Source organism: Schistocerca serialis, chromosome 1 (assembly GCF_023864345.2).
Source record: "Schistocerca serialis cubense isolate TAMUIC-IGC-003099 chromosome 1, iqSchSeri2.2, whole genome shotgun sequence".
NCBI classification, from domain to species: domain Eukaryota; kingdom Metazoa; phylum Arthropoda; class Insecta; order Orthoptera; family Acrididae; genus Schistocerca; species Schistocerca serialis.
This window is the reverse complement of record NC_064638.1, coordinates 800,397,793-800,418,117: the sequence shown is the minus strand read 5'-3', so window position 1 is coordinate 800,418,117 and position 20,325 is coordinate 800,397,793. Positions and strand designations below refer to the sequence as shown.

The following is a 20,325-nucleotide window of genomic DNA, read 5'->3' as shown; positions in this document are numbered from 1 at the left end:
AATTGGAAAGCCCCTGGAAATGACAAAATAGCAAATTTCTGGTTAAAGAAGTTCACCTCAACACATTCACATCTACCTAAATTATTTAAGTTACATTGCAGACCCATACACATTCCCTGATACACTTACACATGGAATAACATATCTGAAACCTAAAGATCAAGCAGACACAGCGAACCCAGCTAAATATCGCCCCATAACATGCCTACCAACAATATACAAAATATTAACTTCAGTCATTAAACAGAAATTAATGACACATACAACACAGAACAAAATTATAAATGAAGAAAAAAAAGGCTGTTGCAAAGGAGCACGAGGATGTAAAGAGCAACTGATAATAGATGCAGAGGTGACATATCAAGCTAAAACTAAACAAAGGTCGCTACACTACGCATACATTGATTACCAAAAAGCTTTTGATAGTGTACCCCACTCATGGTTACTACAAATATTGGAAATATACAAAGTAGATCCTAAATTGATACAGTTCCTAAACATAGTAATGAAAAATTGGAAAACCACACTTAATATCCAAACAAATTCAAATAATATCACATCACAGCCAATACAGATTAAGCGTGGAATATACCAAGGAGACTCATTAAGTCCTTTCTGGTTCTGCCTTGCTCTGAACCCACTATCCAACATGCTAAATAATACAAATTATGGATACAATATTACTGGAACATACCCACACAAAATCACACATTTGCTATACATGGATGATCTAAAACTACTGGCAGCAACAAATCAACAACTCAACCAATTACTAAAGATAACAGAAGGATTCAGCAATGATATAAGTATGGCTTTTGGAACAGACAAATGTAAGAAAAATAGCATAGTCAAGGGAAAACATACTAAACAAGAAGATTACATATTGGATAACCACAGCGACTGCATAGAAGCGATGGAAAAAACGGATGCCTATAAATATCTAGGATACAGACAAAAAATAGGAATAGATAATACAAATATCAAAGAAGAACTAAAAGAAAAATATAGACAAAGACTAACAAAAATACTGAAAACAGAATTGACAGCAAGAAACAAGACAAAAGCTATGAGTACCTATGCCGTACCAATATTGACCTACTCATTTGGAGTAGTGAAATGGAGTAACACAGACCTAGAAGCACTCAATACACTAACACGATCACAATGCCACAAATATAGAATACATCACATACATTCAGCAACAGAAAGATTCACATTAAGCAGAAAGGAAGGAGGAAGGGGATTTATCGACATAAAAAACCTACATTATGGACAGGTAGACAATTTAAGAAAATACTTTCTGGAACGAGCAGAAACTAGCAAAATACATAAGGCAATCACTCATATAAATACATCGGCTACACCACTGCAATTTCATAACCACTTCTACAACCCTTTAGATCACATAACATCAACAGACATGAAGAAAGTAAATTGGAAAATGAAAACACTACATGGCAAGCACCCGTATCATCTAACACAGCCACACATCGATCAAGACGCATCCAACACATGGCTAAGAAAAGGCAATATATACAGTGAGACAGAAGGATTCATGATTGCAATACAGGATCAAACAATAAACACCAGGTATTACAGAAAGCATATTATTAAAGATCCCAATACCACAACAGATAAATGCAGACTTTGCAAACAACAAATAGAAACAGTAGATCACATCACAAGCGGATGTACAATACTAGCAAATACAGAATACCCCAGAAGACATGACAACGTCGCAAAAATAATGCATCAACAGCTTGCCGTACAACATAAACTTTTAAAACAACACGTTCCTACATACAAGTATACACCACAAAATGTACTGGAGAATGATGAATACAAATTATACTGGAACAGAACCATTATAACAGATAAAACAATGCCACATAACAAACCTGACATCATACTCACCAATAAAAAGAAGAAATTAACACAACTAATTGAAATATCCATACCCAATACAGCAAATATACAGAAGAAAACAGGAGAAAAAAATTGAAAAATACATCCAACTGGCTGAGGAAGTCAAGGACATGTGGCATCAGGATAAAGTTGACATTATACCAATTATACTTTCAACTACAGGAGTCATACCACGCAATATCCACCAGTACATCAATGCAATACAGCTACATCCAAACTTATATATACAACTTCAGAAATCCGTAATTATTGACACATGTTCAATTACCCGAAAGTTCCTAAACGCAATGTAACATATACCGTACAGTTAAAAGGAAGTGACGCTTGATCAAGGTCCGCGTCACTTTCATTCCGAACCAGACCTAAGGTCTGAGAAAGGAAAGATAATAATAATAATAATAATAATAATAATAATAATAATAATAATAGTGGTGGTGGTAGTGGTAGTAGTAGTAGTAGTAGTGCTTTATCTAAGATGTATGTTGTTGTCACATAGTTAGTAAAAATCATATGTACAGTAATTTTTATATTTCAGAGTATACAGGCAGCTCCAGTCCTAATGCCATAGCAAGCTTGTTGTTTGGTGCAGTTGCTGGAATGCTGGGTCAGTCGTCGTCATATCCACTCGACATTGTTCGGAGAAGAATGCAGACGTCTTCATTAACTAATACTCAGTATCAAACAATTTTGGGAACGCTCCAAAAAATATACAGGTGACAAAAGAACTGTTTTTATTAATTTTACTTAATCAAATGTAATTCATTGCTGAATATTTTTGTTGGCTGTCTTATTGCCAGAAGTTTTCATAGTATCTCACATCTTAAAACTACTTGAAAATATATTTCAGGTAAAAAGATGCTGTTAATCTGTAATTTTAATCAGTTTTGTGGCTCTTTGTTTGTTTGTTTGTTTAACCTGACATTGATGAATTACTTCTTCAATATTAAGTTTAATTTTGCCTGCAATATCTATTTTAGCAATTGAACATCTGCATAACAGCAGTTGATTGCTTTTAAAGTATTACATGAACAATATTTTAGTCCGCTTTGAATACATAGCAGCAATCAAAATGGAAATTTTTAATTTGAAACAAGATTTGCATCCTTCAAAATGCAAGCTGATTTTGAATCACGTAGTATACTTTTGTTTGTCTCTTGACCGTGATTTGTGTATCATTTCAATTTCCATAAACATTCCAATTGTTACTTTAGTCTGAATTTCTTGTATATCTTCATTGTGTGTCAAACTAAGGAGAAATTCACTACTGTGCACTAATAGTGAAAACATTTTATCAGAACAGAGAAAGTTATGCAGCAAATGTGAGACAATGAAACCACTTCAACAGTGAACATTGAGTTCTGGGCACATTCGTTCTGGCAGATTTGTGTGAAACGTTGTCAAAGCTTGTGACAATGTGGCTGTTAGTCCAGTGAAGTCAGTTCTTCCCCATTCCCAAGAATCTGGGAGAGAATTTTCTTCAGTATGATGAATTCTCTGGTATGATCTCACATTACCACCCATACAGAATCCAGTTTACACAACTGCTGAAAATGAGGAGGAGATATTTTGTTGAATGGTTTCTCAGGAAATGACTTTGTGAGGAACATAATCTTTAGTCACAAGGTGCACTTCCACTTAAATTGATTTATGAATAAACAGCAGTGCAGTATCTGAGGTCAGAGAATCTTTTTGTGGTTCAAGAGAGGACATGCATCCACAGTGAGTCACAGCTTGCTGTGGCTTTTCAGTGGACAGCATCGTCAGCCCAATTCTCCCCCCCCCCCCTCCCCCCCTCCACATGAAGCAGGACAAGCTGTAGCAGTTAATGGAAACAAATATCATGTGATAAGAAATTAATGGCCTCGTTTTAATGGAATTGATGTTCAATAGTTATGGTTTCTGCAAGATGGTGCTAAAATGATTAAGTTACTCCATGGCAGTTTCAGAATTGCCTCTTCTTGCATAATACTGACCAACAATGACCATCATGATCATGTGACTTAGCCCTTTGCAATTTTTTTTCTTTGCAGCATGTTAAATCATTGGTGTATATCATTAAACCCCAAAATATCCACGAGTTAAGAGATGGTAATTTTGATTTGCCGTTGGCAAAATGCGAGTAGTCTTGTCAGGCAGTCATACTGAACTGTAAGGGCAAAACTCTGGCATGCCAGAGCATATAGGAGGTTGTACATCATTAGATGACAAACACACACATACACACTCACACAAATGCAACTCACACACACACATGACTGTAGTCTCATTGGTGTTGGTAGCCCTGCACAAGGCCTCACGCATGGAGACAGAGCTGTCATGTTAGATAAGTAATTTAGGTTGTAGTTAATTGTAGTTGAGCACTTTTAACTAATTAAATATGTTCTCTAGTGTACTGTTCAAGCTCACCATTAAAAGTTTTTCTTTTATTTGCGTAGTGTTGCAGTAGTCATGAAAAGTTAGTTCTGTTTATATTTCGTGACTTTGCCTTACTTTCCGAGTGTGCATAATTAGTGTTATACCGCGATCTTAAGTGCATTTGGTATAGATTAACTAATTAAATACATTCATTAGTATGCTCTTCGAGCTTTCCATTAAAGGTTTTTCTTTTATTTGCGTATTCTTCCAGTAATCACAAAAAGTTCATTTTGGTTACATTCAGCTGTTTATGCCTAATTTTTGATCGTGCATATTTAGCATTATACCACAAATTTAAGTGCATTTGGTAATAGTTTACTTGCATATTAGTTTCCAAAACATATTTAATGTCCTTTTGCATCTGTATTTAATGTATTATCATTATCACTTAGTAAATCTCTTAACTAATTTCCAAACTACCATGGATACTAAGTGTGTAAGCTGCAGTAGGAAAGTTAGTTCAGGGGTTTTGTGCTGCTGTTGTGACAGGTGGTTTCATTGGGGAAATTGTAGCGGCGTGGGAACTGGGGAAGCAAACGAGACTCTTCCATTCTCTTGCAGGGTTTGCTCAAGAGATAGGATTATAGCTGAACAGGAGGAGAAAATTAGAGCCCTTCAGGCTGATTTGGACAGAGCAAGGGAGAAACTGAAGAGGGTAAGGGGGGAGGAGGATAAACAGTGGTGGGAAGTGGTAGCTGGGAACAGAGGCCGCAGAAAGAGGACAGTGTCTGACAGTTTCCCAATTGGCACAACCAATAGATTTGCCTTGCTACCACAGTTAAGTAAGGAAGAGGCTCCAGTAGAAGTAGATGCAACAGAATCTCACTAGGAAACCAACTGTTTCAAAAAAAGTAGAAAGTAAGAGGAAATTTATGTTGCTAAGTAGCAGCCATGGAAGAGGCGTGGGCCAGATTTTGCAGGAAAAATTAGGTGACAGGTACCAGATCATAAACTTTTTCAAGGCAAAGGCAAGTGCATGTCTTAGCCAGGTGGTAGAGGATATAGGTTCCTTGTGCAAGGGTTTCTCAAAGCAGGATCATGTGATGATAGTGGGTGGAGTGGGAAACAGTATTGATAGGGATCAGGGTTACAGTATTGAGTGTGACCTGGTGAAAATAGCCTCTGCAACAACCCATACCAATGTTGGGCTGGTGCCTGCTTTCGTGCGGCATGATCAGCCCCAGTTGAACCGCTCTGTCAGGAGGGTAAATATGGAGCTGGATCAGTTGTGTAGGGTGGCCACTCTGCCAGACATTGGATTGGTTCCTGTCGAGGCTATTTATAGGGGGGATTTCACAAGGCATGGCCTACACCTCAATAGGAAAGGGAAGGATAAACTGGTAGGGTTGCTAGTGAAATCTATAGGAGGGGACATTAGTACTCGTGGATGTACCTCTTTTTAGACTCATATCAGTGTCCAATGAGAAGTTCAGGCAGGTAGGTGCTAAAGAGGTCCAAAACTTACAAGATTCTCACAACAGGAAAGTAAATAATAATGTTCCCATATTTAACCAAAATATTGGTGGATTAAAGAAGAAAGTAGATTCTCACAAAAGTAAAGTAAAAAATAATGTTACCATTTTTCACCAAAATATTCCGGGATTGAAGAATAAAGTAGATGAGCTCCTGGTTTGTTTGGATGACATTGAATCTGATTATGCAGTAGATATACTATGCCTGTCTGAGCATCACATTGTGTCTGATATGGAAAAGGTAAATATCAGTGGTTATAAACTAGTTGCACATATGTGTAGAGAGAATAAGGTGAGAGGAGTAGTTGCCATATATGTCAAAATGTATCGCTGTGTAAAAAGCTTGGATACAAAAAAGTTTTGTCTAGAGCAACAAATAGAAGCATGTGCCTGTGAACTTAAACTGAAGGAGGGCTCTTTTATAATTGTAACAGTATATAGGTCCCCCTCAGGAAACTTTCATTTATTCCTGGAAAACTTGGATGCCTTGTTGTGCTATTGTCAGATAGGGGAAAGCAAAGTATTATTTGTGGGGACTTCACTGTTGATTCACTGAAAGAGTTTAATGGGAAGAATGACCTGGAAGGCTTGTTTGGTTCTTTCAATTTGACATCTATCATTAATTTTCCTACTCAGGTAGTAAAGGACAGCAGCACATTGATAGATAACACCTTAATAGACCAAGATAAGTTTAAAAACTTAAATTCTTGTCCTGTTGAGAATGGCCTTTCTGATCATGGTGCTCAGCTAGTTACAGTATATGACATAGCTCCATTCAGTAATTCATAACTACCCTCCAGAGTTGTGTGTTCAATTAATGACTCAACAATTAAAAATTTCAGAGAAAATCTTCAGCAGTTAGACTGGAATGAGGTGTATAAGGAACCCGATGCTAATTTAAAATATAATGTATTTCATGATACACTTGTAAGAGAATTTGAGAAGTGTTTCCCCCAGAAAATAGTTAAATCTAATTATAAGGAACCATGCAAAAATCCTTGGCTTACTAAAGGAATAAAAAATCTTGTAACCACAAAAGGGAACTGTGTCTAACAACAAGAAAGAGTAATGACCCAGAAACAGCCAAATATTATAAAAACTACTGCGCTACATTAAGAAAAGTTATTAAGAAGTCCAGAAGCATGTGCATCATATCTGAGATTAATACCTCTGATAACAAAATCAAAACAATTTGGAATATTATTACAAGGGAGACAGGGCAACCAAGAGTACAGGATGACGGCATTACCATCAAAGCCAATGGAAACTTGACAAACAAGAAGCCGGAAGTCGAAAACATTTTGAGTAATCATTTTTTAAATGTTGTAGAGAAAATAGGATCTAAATGTTCATTAGAAGAAGCAAGGCAGTTAATGGAAGAGGCCTTACCCACACCATTTGATACAATTGAAATTCCACCCACCTCGCCTTCTGAAACTAGGAAGATAATAAACTCTCTCAAGAATAAAAGCTCATATGGAATTGATGGCATTTCCAGCAGGATAATAAAAGCTTGTTCCCAAGAGACAAGTGGGATTCTTACCCACATATGTAATAGCTCTCTGAAGCAGGGTATTTTCCCAGATAGACTGAAATATGCCGTTATTAAACCACTGCATAAAAAAAGGGATACGTCTGATGTCAACAGCTACCGTCCAATCTCTCTTTGGACTGCCGTATCCAAAATTCTTGAAAAAGTAATGTATTGTAGAGTAGCTTCACACCTTTGCAAAAATAAAGTTTTAACAAAATGTCAGTTTGGTTTCCAGGAATGTTTTTCAACGGAAAATGCAATATATACTTTCACTAATGAAATATTAAATGCTCTGAGTAACTGGAAGTCACCCGTTGGGATTTTTTGTGATCTATCAAAGGCTTTTGATTGTGTAAATCATGGAATACTTCTAGATAAGCTCAAGTACTGTGGTATGAATGAGACAGTGCTCAAATGATTTAAATCATACCTAACTGGAAGAGTGCAGAAAGTTGAAATAAGCAGTTCACATAATATGCAAAAAACTGGTGATTTCTCAAACTGGGAACAATCAAGAATGGGGTGCCGCAAGGTTCAGTCTTGAGTCCTCTGCTGTTCTTAATATATATTAATGACTTGCCATTCTGTATTCATGAAGATGCAAAGCTGCTACTTTTTGCCAATGACACAAGTGTAGCTATCACACCCAACAGACAAGAATTAAGTGATGAAATTGTAAATGATGTTTTTCAGAAAGTCATTAAGTGGTTCTCTGCAAATGGGCTCTCATTAAACTTTGACAGAACACAGTATATACAGTTCCACACAGTAAATGGAATGACACCATTAATAAATATAGACTTCAATCAGAAATCAGTAGCTACGGTAGAATATTCCAAATTTCTTGGTGTATGCATTGATGAAGGGTTGAACTGGAAAAAAACACACTGAAGATCTGCTGAAACATTTGAGTTCAGCTACTTATGCTATTAGGGTCTTGCAAATTTTGGCAATATACATCTGAGTAAATTAGTTTACCACATTTATTTTCATTCTATACTTTCGTATAGCATCATATTCTGGGATAACTCATCATTGAGTAAAAGAGTGTTCATTGCACAAAAGTGTGTAATCAGAGTAATTGCTGGAGCTCATCCAAGATCATCCTGCAAACACTTGTTTAAAGAGCTAGAGGTCTTCACTGTAGCCTCACAATATGTATATTCTCCTATGAAATTTGTTATTGACAATCCAAACAAATTCAAAAGTAATAGAAGTGTAGATGGTTAGAACACTTGGAGAAAGGATGATCTTCACTACTCAAGGTTAAATCTAACTTTAGGTCAGAAGGGGGTAAATTATGCTGCCACAAAAGTCTTTGGTCACGTAACTAATAGCATCAAAAGTCTGACTATTCATGATGTATGGAACAAGTACTAATCTAATCTTATCTCTCGAATATAATTTTCCATACCTGAAATGGAAAGGTGTGATGAACATGTTTATGTACTTCCTTAAAGTATTCTGAAAAGGTAAAGTTCATAGTTCAATATACCAAGGGCTGTATGCGTCACAGCAGTAATATATGGTATAATGAGAATGGCAAATAATAAGCTGGCTAATCAGAAAGTAGGATAGATTTTTAATGAGGATAATGTTCATTTTTGTTTTAGTTGTTAGATAATTTGTAATCAGTGGCAGTGCAAAAGTTTATCAAAGAGGGCCAGCATTAAAATGTTAGCTTTTTCCTTGCTTCACCAATTGTCCAAAGTTAGCACTGCATTGTGTATTAAGCACAATTAATTACACTACAAAAGATGACAAAAATAAAATAAAATCATACTGACAATGCAAATTGCTTGAGAAATTTTTGACAAATTTAGATAATTTTATTATATTTTTTGAATGATTTGGTGATGCTTTCACCTAACATTTCAAATAAAGAAAAATCAGCTAAAAGTGTCACAAAATCATTTAAAAAATTTCATCGCAGCTGCAGACTCTGTAGTGGTGAAGATTTTGATCCATCTTTATTTAAGGAAAATGTTGTGCAGTTGCTGACATGACATTCAGCAATAAGATAAATTTTTCATTTTGTTTTTGCTATGTATAGTTGGAGTTGGCCTAAATATATACCCTTCAGCAAATGTTTTATGTGATGTCCTGTGTTGACTTGAAAGTTTGTCTCTCACAACAAACAAAATAATACAAAAAATAATTACATCAATGTCTTTTGTGATTATGAAGTGGACTTGAACTACAGTATTAAAACAGACTTCTTTTATAATTTGTTGTGCAGCCCCTTAAGCTGCAACGTAAATTCAGTTATGAGTGTAAGATCACTGGGAATATTTTGTGAATAAAACCATCTAGATCATTTTAATACATTAAAACATGATTTTGGCTACTGCTGTCATCAAACTTTGAACTTGTAAAACAAGGTTCAGTGTCAGTATCAGTTAAAAACTAACAGTGTCGCTGAACATTGTTTTATGAATTATAAGTTCTGGTTTGATGACAGCAGTAGCCAAAATGATGTTATAAATAAAAATATATTGTTATAAATAAAAATATAAACTTATATTAAGCAACTTAGACAGTTTTATGCACAAAAACTAGGTAGCCTGCACTTAAATGCAGTTCTGCTGGATATGTTCAGACTAGCATGTATTTTGTCATAAAGCCTTGGTCCCTGATGTATAATGAAAAATAGTGATCTGAAACAGAGAATTCCACTAGAACTCTTACCCTACCAGTGCATTATCTACATTTTCTGTTAGCTACATTGCCTCTTTAATTCTGTACCTACAGAACTGACAACAGAACTTATAAATTTGATGTGTCCTTGTCAATTTATTCCAAAATGCTTTATTTAAGGCTTAGTTACAATTTTTCTGTTTATAGTTTATACCTTGGAAAAAAATACTAGTGCTTTCTTTCTTAAATTGCATTGTGTGTGTCATAAATGTTCTTGTATGGGAAAATTCATGAATATGAGACCCATATCAGAGACAATCTTCGGTATTGTTTAGTCATGTTGTCATGAAATTTCAAGCTTTGAAACAGAACAGTTAATGCAGCAAATGAGTTCACTAAGAGTTCTATCACTAGTCTGCCACTTCCCAAGTGGCTGGAACTGCAATGGCGGACAAGTCATGGAGTTCCCAATAAAGTGATTTTTGTAAATGGTACACAGATATTTTATCAATGTCAGCGGTTTTAAAGTGCCCATGAAGATCTTGTGGTAGTGCTCCCTGTGTGCCAAGAACCACTGGAACCACTTCCACTGGTTTACACCTGAGTTGATGTATTTCAGTTTCCCATATATGGCAAGTTTGCAGGTGGTCCCCCCCCCCCCTCATCAATTATGCCATAACCTGCGATAGCAATATCTGTGATCCACACTTTCTCTTTTTCCACAGTTGTGATGTCTGGAGTATTGTGTTCCAGAATTTAGGGCATTCCAGCATTTAATATGTCGGAAGTTGGAAGTTCCACAATAATTTAACATGTTTGTTTTTCACAGCTTCTGGTTTGTGGCCCGACGTGTTCCTTGTCACCACCAGATGGATATTATCACATAATTTCCAGTGGATCATTCATGCTACATAATTTTGCTGGTGCTTGTAATTAGTCTAAGTGGTCTTTTTTTGCAACAACTCAAGATACGATCAGTTGTTTCATCAGCTTATTTGCAGAGTCTGCACTCTTAAGTCTTCTCTGGTTTCCCAGATCTGATTGTGTTGGATTAGTTCACATGGCTTGTTCATGTGCAGCAAAAACCGGTCCTTCAGTTTCCTTCTTTATGATTCCATTGGTCAGCCCTGACCAGATCTTTTCTTTATCTATTGTAGCATAGATCACAAATAATTCTGCAAACATTACCTTAATTTTTCAAGTGAATATTGTTTCCATTATTTTACAGGGAAGAGGGAATACGCCAGGGTTTTTTCAAGGGGCTAAGTATGAACTGGATCAAAGGACCTGTTGCCGTAGGAATAAGTTTTGCTACCTACGATTCAGCAAAGGATTTTCTGAAGCAATTATTGCTAATTAGACATAGATGAAACATTAAAACTTGGATGACAAGCAGGTAAGCATAAAAATTAAAGTTGTAATATATGAAAACTTTGTTGACTGTAATACTACAATCAACACAAATGAAATAGAATTAAATGAGTCTTTTTGCTGGTTTAAATTACGTAAGGAAGGGGGGGACGGGGAGGGGGGGGGGGGGGGGAGACATGCAGTTACAAGGTTGACTGGTGGATCTTACTGTTCAAAACTGAGGGACAATTTTTAAAAACTCATCTATTTCTTAGACAAAATATAGGGATTGGAAACTATATGGATGAAAGTGGTGGCTAGGAGTATCCTAAGTTGGGCATTGCACCAAAATTTCAATGTTGCATTTTTATATGATACTCTTAAAAGGGAGAACATTCTTTATCTTGGTGCCCGGCTACCCAACATATACTATGATGTACACACACACTCAGAAACCATGGTGTGTGTGAAGGTCACAAAATTCAGTTTTTTAGATCCAATGAATGATCCTGTTACAAGGTAGTGACATATCTATGACTGAGAGACGTCTGTGGGAAATATCATTCCAGATTTATTATTGTTACAAAATGAGCTACATTCCTAATAGAACTGAAATATATTTGTCATTTAAAAGGCCGGAAATACGAGACAAATTGTACATTATAAGTGCATTTATTCTTATATCACTTTTATTGAAAATTTGCCCTCCTGTTTTTATTGATGCAAACTTGTCAGTCTCCCACTGATTGAAATATGTGATCTCCATCACGAGATAACTTTCAGTGGAAAGCACTGCCAAAGTCAGCAATCTTCCCTGGCTTGTAGAGCTGTGTAAGAATGATTTTTATTCTTTTCAAAGTTGAAAAGCAGCTTTCTGCTTTGACCAATATTGTGGGAATTGTGAGAATTAGTTTCAGCAGTTTAGAGCACCCAGTGAAGGTCTCGCATAGGCTTTTAGTTACTATAAACTCTGCTGAGCTTACAGCACTAAGCAATGGCCTAAATTCTTGTGTTAGGTAAATAGAAGATCATTCATGATGTACTTTCAGCTTATCCAAAAATGTATACACTGAACAGACTTTCTTTAAAGTGTCATCAGGAAACTGACATGTTAGCACTGTGCAAGGGGAACTTTCCTGGAAAAAACAATGATGAAGCTACAAGAGGACCTGAGAAACTAAAACAATCATTTACCCTCAGAAATCATCACATCACACACCTTCTTTGCTTCTGTTTTCTATTAAGTCTTGTCCAACTTCCTTTCCTTCATTGAGCTCTTTTTTTACCCTGCACGGCCTTCATTGAGGACTCAGTAGATTAAATACCACTGGCTATGTCAGTTTCTTCTTGGAACTTGATAAAATTTATTTCAAATGTTGAAATAGCCCAATGATCAGAGTACACATTAATGTCTCCATAATGTAGCTGACCAAACAGAACTTTGACTAATGCTAACACTTCCCAAAGAATTACAACCAATAATTAATGCTGCAGCTGGAAAGAACTTTTTTTATGAACAAGAGCCTGACAGATTGTACTTTCACTCATTACAGAGTCACCTTCCAGTATGTGATTCATAGATTCAGTAATGTATTTTGTAGCCATGAATTGTAGTTATGAACTGAGACTGAAAATTCCACCTAGTAGGGAAGATCGAAGCAAATAGTTTTCCACTGCCTCATCAAGGGTTGGTACTGCACTTGGCTTTTTGAGAAGAATTCACATATTCCCTTCAAACTCAAAAGAATTGTCATATTGCAATTGATTGGTGCCATCTTGATCATTATAAGATTAACTTGATGGATGTAGCAAAGTACATATTTTGCATTAGAATAAATTTTTGTCCACAGTAGCTTGTACACCACCAGAGGAACCAGCCATAACAGGTACCTCATCACAGGTCTGTGCAATAATTTTTTGGGGAGTCTTATTTACTTTTTGCTTGTCTAATTCTTCTAACAAACTCACAGCCAACGTCTGTGTATCATGTCTGGAAGAAGATAGGAAACTCCAGAACAGTTCTATTGGTTTATATCTTAATATGTAATGGTATACAACAACCATCTGAAACACACTTGATGTACCACTAGACTGGTCTGCTATAATGCCTAAAAATTCTGATTCCATTCTTTGTGGTGAAATTTCTTCTTGGTATTCCTCCAACATAATTTGCAAAAGTTCATTTTGAATTGTTTCGGATGCTCCTTTGAAAACAGATGCCTTATCCAAATGGTCTTTATACTGCATCCATTTTAGTGCTAAAATGTGCTGTTCTCTGAAAACTCCAGGGTTTGATGACAATTCAGTTTCTCTGCAATTATTCTTCTATACACATTATCCAGTTGTTCTGATACAATGACAGTTCCAAAAAGTGCCAGCCCTAAATAATTTTTCAGGTGAACAGCTGAATATTCATGATTCTTCACCTCAGTATTCAGATGATTTTGGTCCATAACTCTCACTTTTGTTCACAAGAGTTCCCCATAAGGCAAGAGGCATGGGAAACAGAATAATGAGTTTTTAACTTCATAGCCACATAATGAATCACTATTTTTATATAAATATTTGCTTTAAGTGCTCTCTTAAACTGTCAATTTTCTGTCCTATACTAATATTTTTCACAATATTTATCCTAGTCACTTTACAGCAAGCTTGTCCTCTTCAGAAATGTGGGAAAAGTTTGTACCTTGTAAATTATTTACACTATTCATTTTCATTCGCACTCCACAACCCAGAAACTATGTGAGAAGCTAGTAGTCATTGTCCAGAATGTACCTATGTGCTACAGCAATGCATGCAAAACTGTGCTATCAAGAAACAAAACACTGAATCACCCTGAGACATCGCTACATATGTACACAAGGTTCTTGGAAATAATTTTCATATTAGTGACAAAAGTAATCATCATAGCTGCAGTAGCACCAACAGTTGCAGTATTCTAGCCACTTTTACACATGTTACAATGTTAGCATTAAATTTAAGTTCTATCTACAACTGACAGAAATATAAGTGATATAACTAACCTTACATCCGCAGAAAGAACCACAGTCCACCATGTAAAAACTGATCCCAATCTTATAATCCTACCTGCAGACAAAGGCTCCAACACCACAGTTTTGAACCGCAAGGATTACGTGGCAGAAGGACTCCATCAGCTGTCAGATACTTCCACCTACAAACCATGCCACAGTGATCCCATTCCAGCAATCCAGCAGGATCTCCAGTCACTACTCAAATCCTTAGGCCCATCCCAGAACCTCTCCCCAGAGTCCATCTCTCTACTTACGCCTACCCCTCCCCACACTCCCACCTTCTACATGCTTCCTAAAGTCCATAAACCCAACCACCCAGGACGCCCCATTGTGGCCGGTTACTGTGCCCCCACTGAGAGAATCTCTGCTCCCATAGACCAAGACCTTCAACCTATTACCCGGAACCTATCCTCCTATGTTAAAGATACCAATCATTTACTTGACCAACTCTCCACAGTTCCTCTCCCTTTATCACACGGTGCCCTGCTCGTCACTATTGATGCCACCTCCCTGTACACTAACATTCCTAATGCCCATGGCCTTACTGCTATCGAACACTACCTTTCCAGATGCCCTATGGATTCCAAACCAACCACATCCTTCCTAGTCTTCATGACCAACTATATCCTCACCCACAATTACTTCTCCTTTGAAGGCATTACCTACAAACAAATCCGCGGCACGGCTATGGGCACCTGCATGGCACCATCCTATGCTAACATATTCATGGACCATCTATAGGAATCCTTCCTAAAACCCAGAATCCTAAACCCCTCACCTGGTTCAGACTCATTGATGACATCTTTGCTATCTGGATTGAAGGTGAGGACACCTTATTCACATTCCTCCAGAACCTCAACAACATCTCCCCCATTTGCTTCATTTGGTCCTACTCAACCCAACAAGCCACCTTCTTAGATGTTAACCTCTGCCTCAGAGATGGCTACATCAGTACCACCGTCCATATCAAACCTACTAACCACCAGCAATACCTCCACAATACCTCCACTTCAACAGCTGCCACCTGTTTCATACCAAGAAATCCCTTCCGTACAGCCTAGCCACCCGTCGCCATTGCATCTGCAGTGACGAGCAGTCCCTCTTAAAATATACTGCAAGTCTCACTGAAGTCTTCACTGACCGTAATTATCCTCCCATCCTTGTACAAAAACAAATCTCCCGTGCCTTATCTTTCCAGTCTCCCACCACCTCCCAATGTCCCACTCCGGCCAGAGAGGAGCATTACCCTCGTAACTCAGTACCATCTGGGACTGGAGCAACTGAATTACATTCTCCGCCTGTGTTTTGATTACCTCTCATCATGCCCTGAAATATGAAATGTCCTACCCACTATCCTTCCCACCCCTCCTACCGTGGTATTCCGCCGTCCACCGAATCTACTCAATATACTCGTCCATCCTTACACAACCCCTGCTCCCAATCCCTTACCTCGTGGCTCGTACTCCTGTAATTGACCTAGGTGCAAGACCTGTCCCATACATCCTCCTACCACCACCTACTCCAGTCCGGTCACTAACATTACCTATCACATCAAAGGCGGGCCTACCTGTGAAACTAGCCATGTTATCAACCACTGTGCTGCATTCTATGTAGGCATGACAACCAACAAGCTGTCTGTCCGCATGAATGGCCACTGACAAACTGTGGCCAAAAAACAAGTGGACCACCCTGTGGCTGAACACGCTGCCAAACTTGATACCCCTCATCTCAGTGTCTGCTTCACAGCCTGTGCCATATGGATCCTTCCCACCAAACCAGCTTTACTGAATTGCGCAGGTGGGAACTTTCCCTGCAATACATCCTGCATTCCCGTAACCCTCCTGGCCTCAACCGTTATTAGTCACCGTCCTCACCCATCCAGCCCCCTCCCTGTTCCCATTCCAGTCTTTTAATTTTTTTTATTTTTATTTCTCTCCTTTCCGCTACTTACCCCCTCCTCCCTCCACATCTTCTCTCCTACTCTCCATCTAAACTGCAACACTACACTGTCCGCCACTCCCACCGTACTATCCCTCCCTCTCTTGCCCCAGCCTCCTGCTTACCCTCCACCCAGTTGCCACTCCCATCATGCACTGGAGCTGCTGCTCGCAGTGTAGTTTCAGCTCTCTGAGACTGTGTGTGTGTGTGTGTGTGTGTGTGTGTGTGTGTGTGTGTGTGTCTACTGCTGACAAAGGCCTTAATGACCGAAAGCTATGATTGTGTGAATCTTTTTATTGTGCCTATCACAGCTCAGCATCTCTGCTATATGGTGAGTAGCAACTTTCCTTCTCTTGTATTGTTACATTCCATCCCAGATTTTCCATTGTTTGACAGAAATATAAAATGCAACTGGGCTGATGAGAAAACATTTACTTCTAAGTGTTACTGTCAAAACAAATTTGTTAATGAAACAAAATTATTGTCATTGTTGTTGATACATTAGTATTGGTAATATTGTGGTGATAGAATGGCGTACTCTAGTGGCTTGGGATACCAGATTCATGTTACAGGAACAGAGAAAGCTGGGAGAAATGTCCGCTATAGAGTGGTGATATGTGACAAGGTATTGGTATCTGCTTCTAGTCGGGGTGTTTGAATACCAACTGCTGCACCCTACTACATCACTGGTGAGCACTTTACCTGGGCTTTATCTCACCCATGCTCGAAGTACAATGGGCTGCACTGTCCACCTGGGCATTGTTGTAAGAGTGTAAATCCCCTTGAGTTTGTTCCAAGCTCAGCAGTGGCACAAGGCAGTAGGAAACACATAGTTGACTATAACATATTTCACAGTATATATTAGGGTTCCTAAACAAAAAAAAGTAAGAACAGGGGACAGATGAAGTATAAAATTACTGGGAATTGTGCAACATTGCAATGATATCACACACTGCCATAATTTATGTCACAAAAGCTGATTTCCTGTCCTTATCTTGGAGCTCTTGTCATAGTCTGAAAAGTTTTGTATACAATAATGTGTGTTATATTTTGAAAGCATTGCCTTCTAGATGGCTTACTATATCCTATTACTGGTGCTATATTCAAAATTCACTCATGAGATTAAGAATTCTGAGAGAACTGGTGGAGAGGTGAAGACTTTCCCTTACTAGAATAATGCTGATGCCACTACACTGGAAGGACTTAAGTGCCTGTGATTTGGCAATGGATAAGTCAGTATAGCACAGACAGTTCCTGAAAGCTATTCTGGATGTAAGATGTTCTAAAATTTGTGTAAAGGCAAGGCAGTAGTGATTCACTGAACTAGTACCTCCTTGGTTGAAACTGTTCTAATCATGGCTCAGTGTCAAGTTTACCGTTTGAAAGATTTGAAGATGGAGTCATGAAGTAAAATTCTGCCTATATATATATATATATATATATTAACAACTGAATAAATTAACAGAATGTTCAAAACAGATAGATCTCTTTTCTCATTTGTCATTTCTGTTAAACAATGAGAATTGTGTCCTCCATGAATGAAGCTACAATACTGATAATACAAACTGGAGATATATAATAATAAATATATAAAGAAGCCCTGGAAGTTAATATTTCACATTACAATTGAAATAATCTATTGTAGGGGAACATCAGGAAAAATAATTTTTTAATATTTAATGACTTGTTATTTTTTCCTTAAACTTGCTCATAAAATGACCTTTATCCAGTGAACTAATAAGGATAGTTGTGCCAATATGCAAATAATTCATGAGTGAAGAACACTTACCAAGTAGCAGAGTTATTGAGTTGTCACAGGCACACACAAAAGAGAGAGAGAACTTCCTAACTTTCAGAAATAATCATTTGCTGAGCTTTTATTCCATAAGTTAGCAATTTCTCTCTTTTTGTGTGTGTCTGTCAATGAATCAATGGTTCTGTTATAGAATGAGTGGTCTCCTTTACTCTTTAATTATTTACATATTTACAATGAAATACGTACATGTTTGAAAGTAATGTGTTTCCATTGACAATCCATTGCATGTGTTTCTGTTCCCGGTGCTCTAATTATTTTAGCTTTCTGTTAAGATTTTAATACTTTCATTTACATAATTTATAAGACGCTATAGTCTCAGAAGTTGTTTATTACCTGTTTTAGTGTGTATAAGTAAACTGATTGGCAGGCCATCCGTAAACACCTTGTGGGGGAAAATGTGACCTACATGCAGTACATTGCTGATCCCTGTGTTAAGGTATTTGTTATTCTTATTCTACTAATGCAGGTGACCAGAAAGACAATGTATAATGCATGTGAAAGGGATTAGTTGTAATTTTTAGTGTCATATATATATATATATATATATATATATATATATATATATATATATATATATATATATATATATATATATAAAAACTGCATTTTTTTATACAGAATTGGATTATACATGTAAATTCTGATGATTTATCTGAGAAGCAGTACATAATCTATTCCAAAATTTAGTATTCAACATTTCACGTAATTAAAGATCATCAGTATACAGTATACATTTTGATAAACTTTATGGGAATGTGAATTAAGTGTGAGGAGTTGAGATACATGATTGTGTAAATTGTCAGAGGAAAGTGGCCCCTGTTACTAGTGATTTCCTATGGTGAAGAGATTTTAAATGATTCACAGCATGAAAATTTGCTTATGTTAATTAAATAAAGTAGACTGCAACATAATTGTCAGTACCACAATAAAGGAAGTAATATAAATATAGGTATAAACTTTTTGTTTTTTATATCTCACGAATTCCTGTTTTTGAGTGCAACCACTGCAAAAAATATATAAAAATAATTAACTTACTGTTGATTTGACACGTCTTATCCTCTTCTTTCAGATGCTGTGTTGAGGCCTGAATATTTTTACAGCTGAAAACACATAGATAGCAAATATTGCTCTATGCTGGTTCATAACAGACTAAAACTGTGCATGAAAATGTTTGATATGCTTCTGACAATTTTTTATTGCTGCATACAAAGGTCACAAAACACAAGCACACTAGTCTTGAGAGTTGTGCCATTATAAGATAAATTATGAAGGGAGAAAATGCTGGGAGTTTCAGAAATGTTAATAGCCGTGGAACTAACATGCTCTGAAATCGTGCTTACAGTATCATTCATGGGAATATAATCAAACTAAAACATAAAAGTAATTGAAAGTGACAGTTTCCATTGTCTCAAAGTATTTCTATCAACTTGCTGTGAAGGTGAAGGAAATTGTATGTGTCAGTGCCTGGAACAAACCAAATGTATATTATTGTTATAGTATTTTGTATATTAATTTTGTTGATTTTTATAAAAGTCTACTGTTAAAATGTCAATTAAACTGAATGTCTAATGCAGAAAAAAGATCCCACAAAGTTGTGTATGTAACTTGTCAGTAGTGTTGTTTATTCTGGATGCCATCAAATTCCCATATAAAAAGGAAAATTTTGCTTGAAAGCTGTTAAAACAAAGATGAACATAGCCACTTTAAATGAAAGTCTTAAGATCTGTTGTTGGCCATAATTTTTTTACCGATTACTTCTTATTAAAAAATGCGTAATATGGAGAAATAGGAAAAGTCTGATTGAAAAATTGAGCACGGAAGGGATGAAAATTCTATATTCATGGTCACTTACACAGTTAAATTTGTAACCTTTCACAAGGAGCAGCTTGTCATTCAGAAGAAAAGTCTTACCTTGACTTGTGTGTTACTGTGAAACAGTTCAAAATTGGTAGTACCTCCTCTATATAGAATGAGAATACTCTTAATTGTATAGTGTTAAATTAATTACGATGAGGCAGAGGCAGACAAAAATCATATTAAGGAACAGTAAAAAGCAAAACACTAAACAAAAAGCTGTATTCATCTGCCAAACAAGAAAGCCAAAATGAAAGTATCATTGTCTCTGTCACAAGTAGAAAGCGTTTAGGGAAGTGCAATTTTTTTTATCATGGTGGAGGTGATATACGTGGATTGAAATTACTGTTG

General features: G+C 36.8%; 1 protein-coding gene across 2 annotated transcripts in view; it reads left to right on the top strand.

Moving 5' to 3' along the window:
• LOC126483945 (mitochondrial coenzyme A transporter SLC25A42) overlaps positions 1-19,731 on the top strand; it is a 224,642-nt gene extending 204,911 nt beyond the window's left edge. The window contains exons 7-10 of one of the 2 annotated variants that reach the window (XR_007587792.1): positions 2,462-2,639; positions 11,213-11,380; positions 18,463-18,556; positions 19,190-19,731. Coding sequence is in view for 1 of the 2 variants with exons in the window: in XM_050107240.1 (XP_049963197.1) it covers positions 2,462-2,639; positions 11,213-11,354 (320 nt within the window). In the remaining variant the exon portion in view is untranslated. The remainder of the gene's footprint in view (positions 1-2,461; positions 2,640-11,212; positions 11,381-18,462; positions 18,557-19,189) is intronic. The other variant, XM_050107240.1, reaches the window with a different exon arrangement.
• Positions 19,732-20,325: the final 594 nt, after the last annotated feature.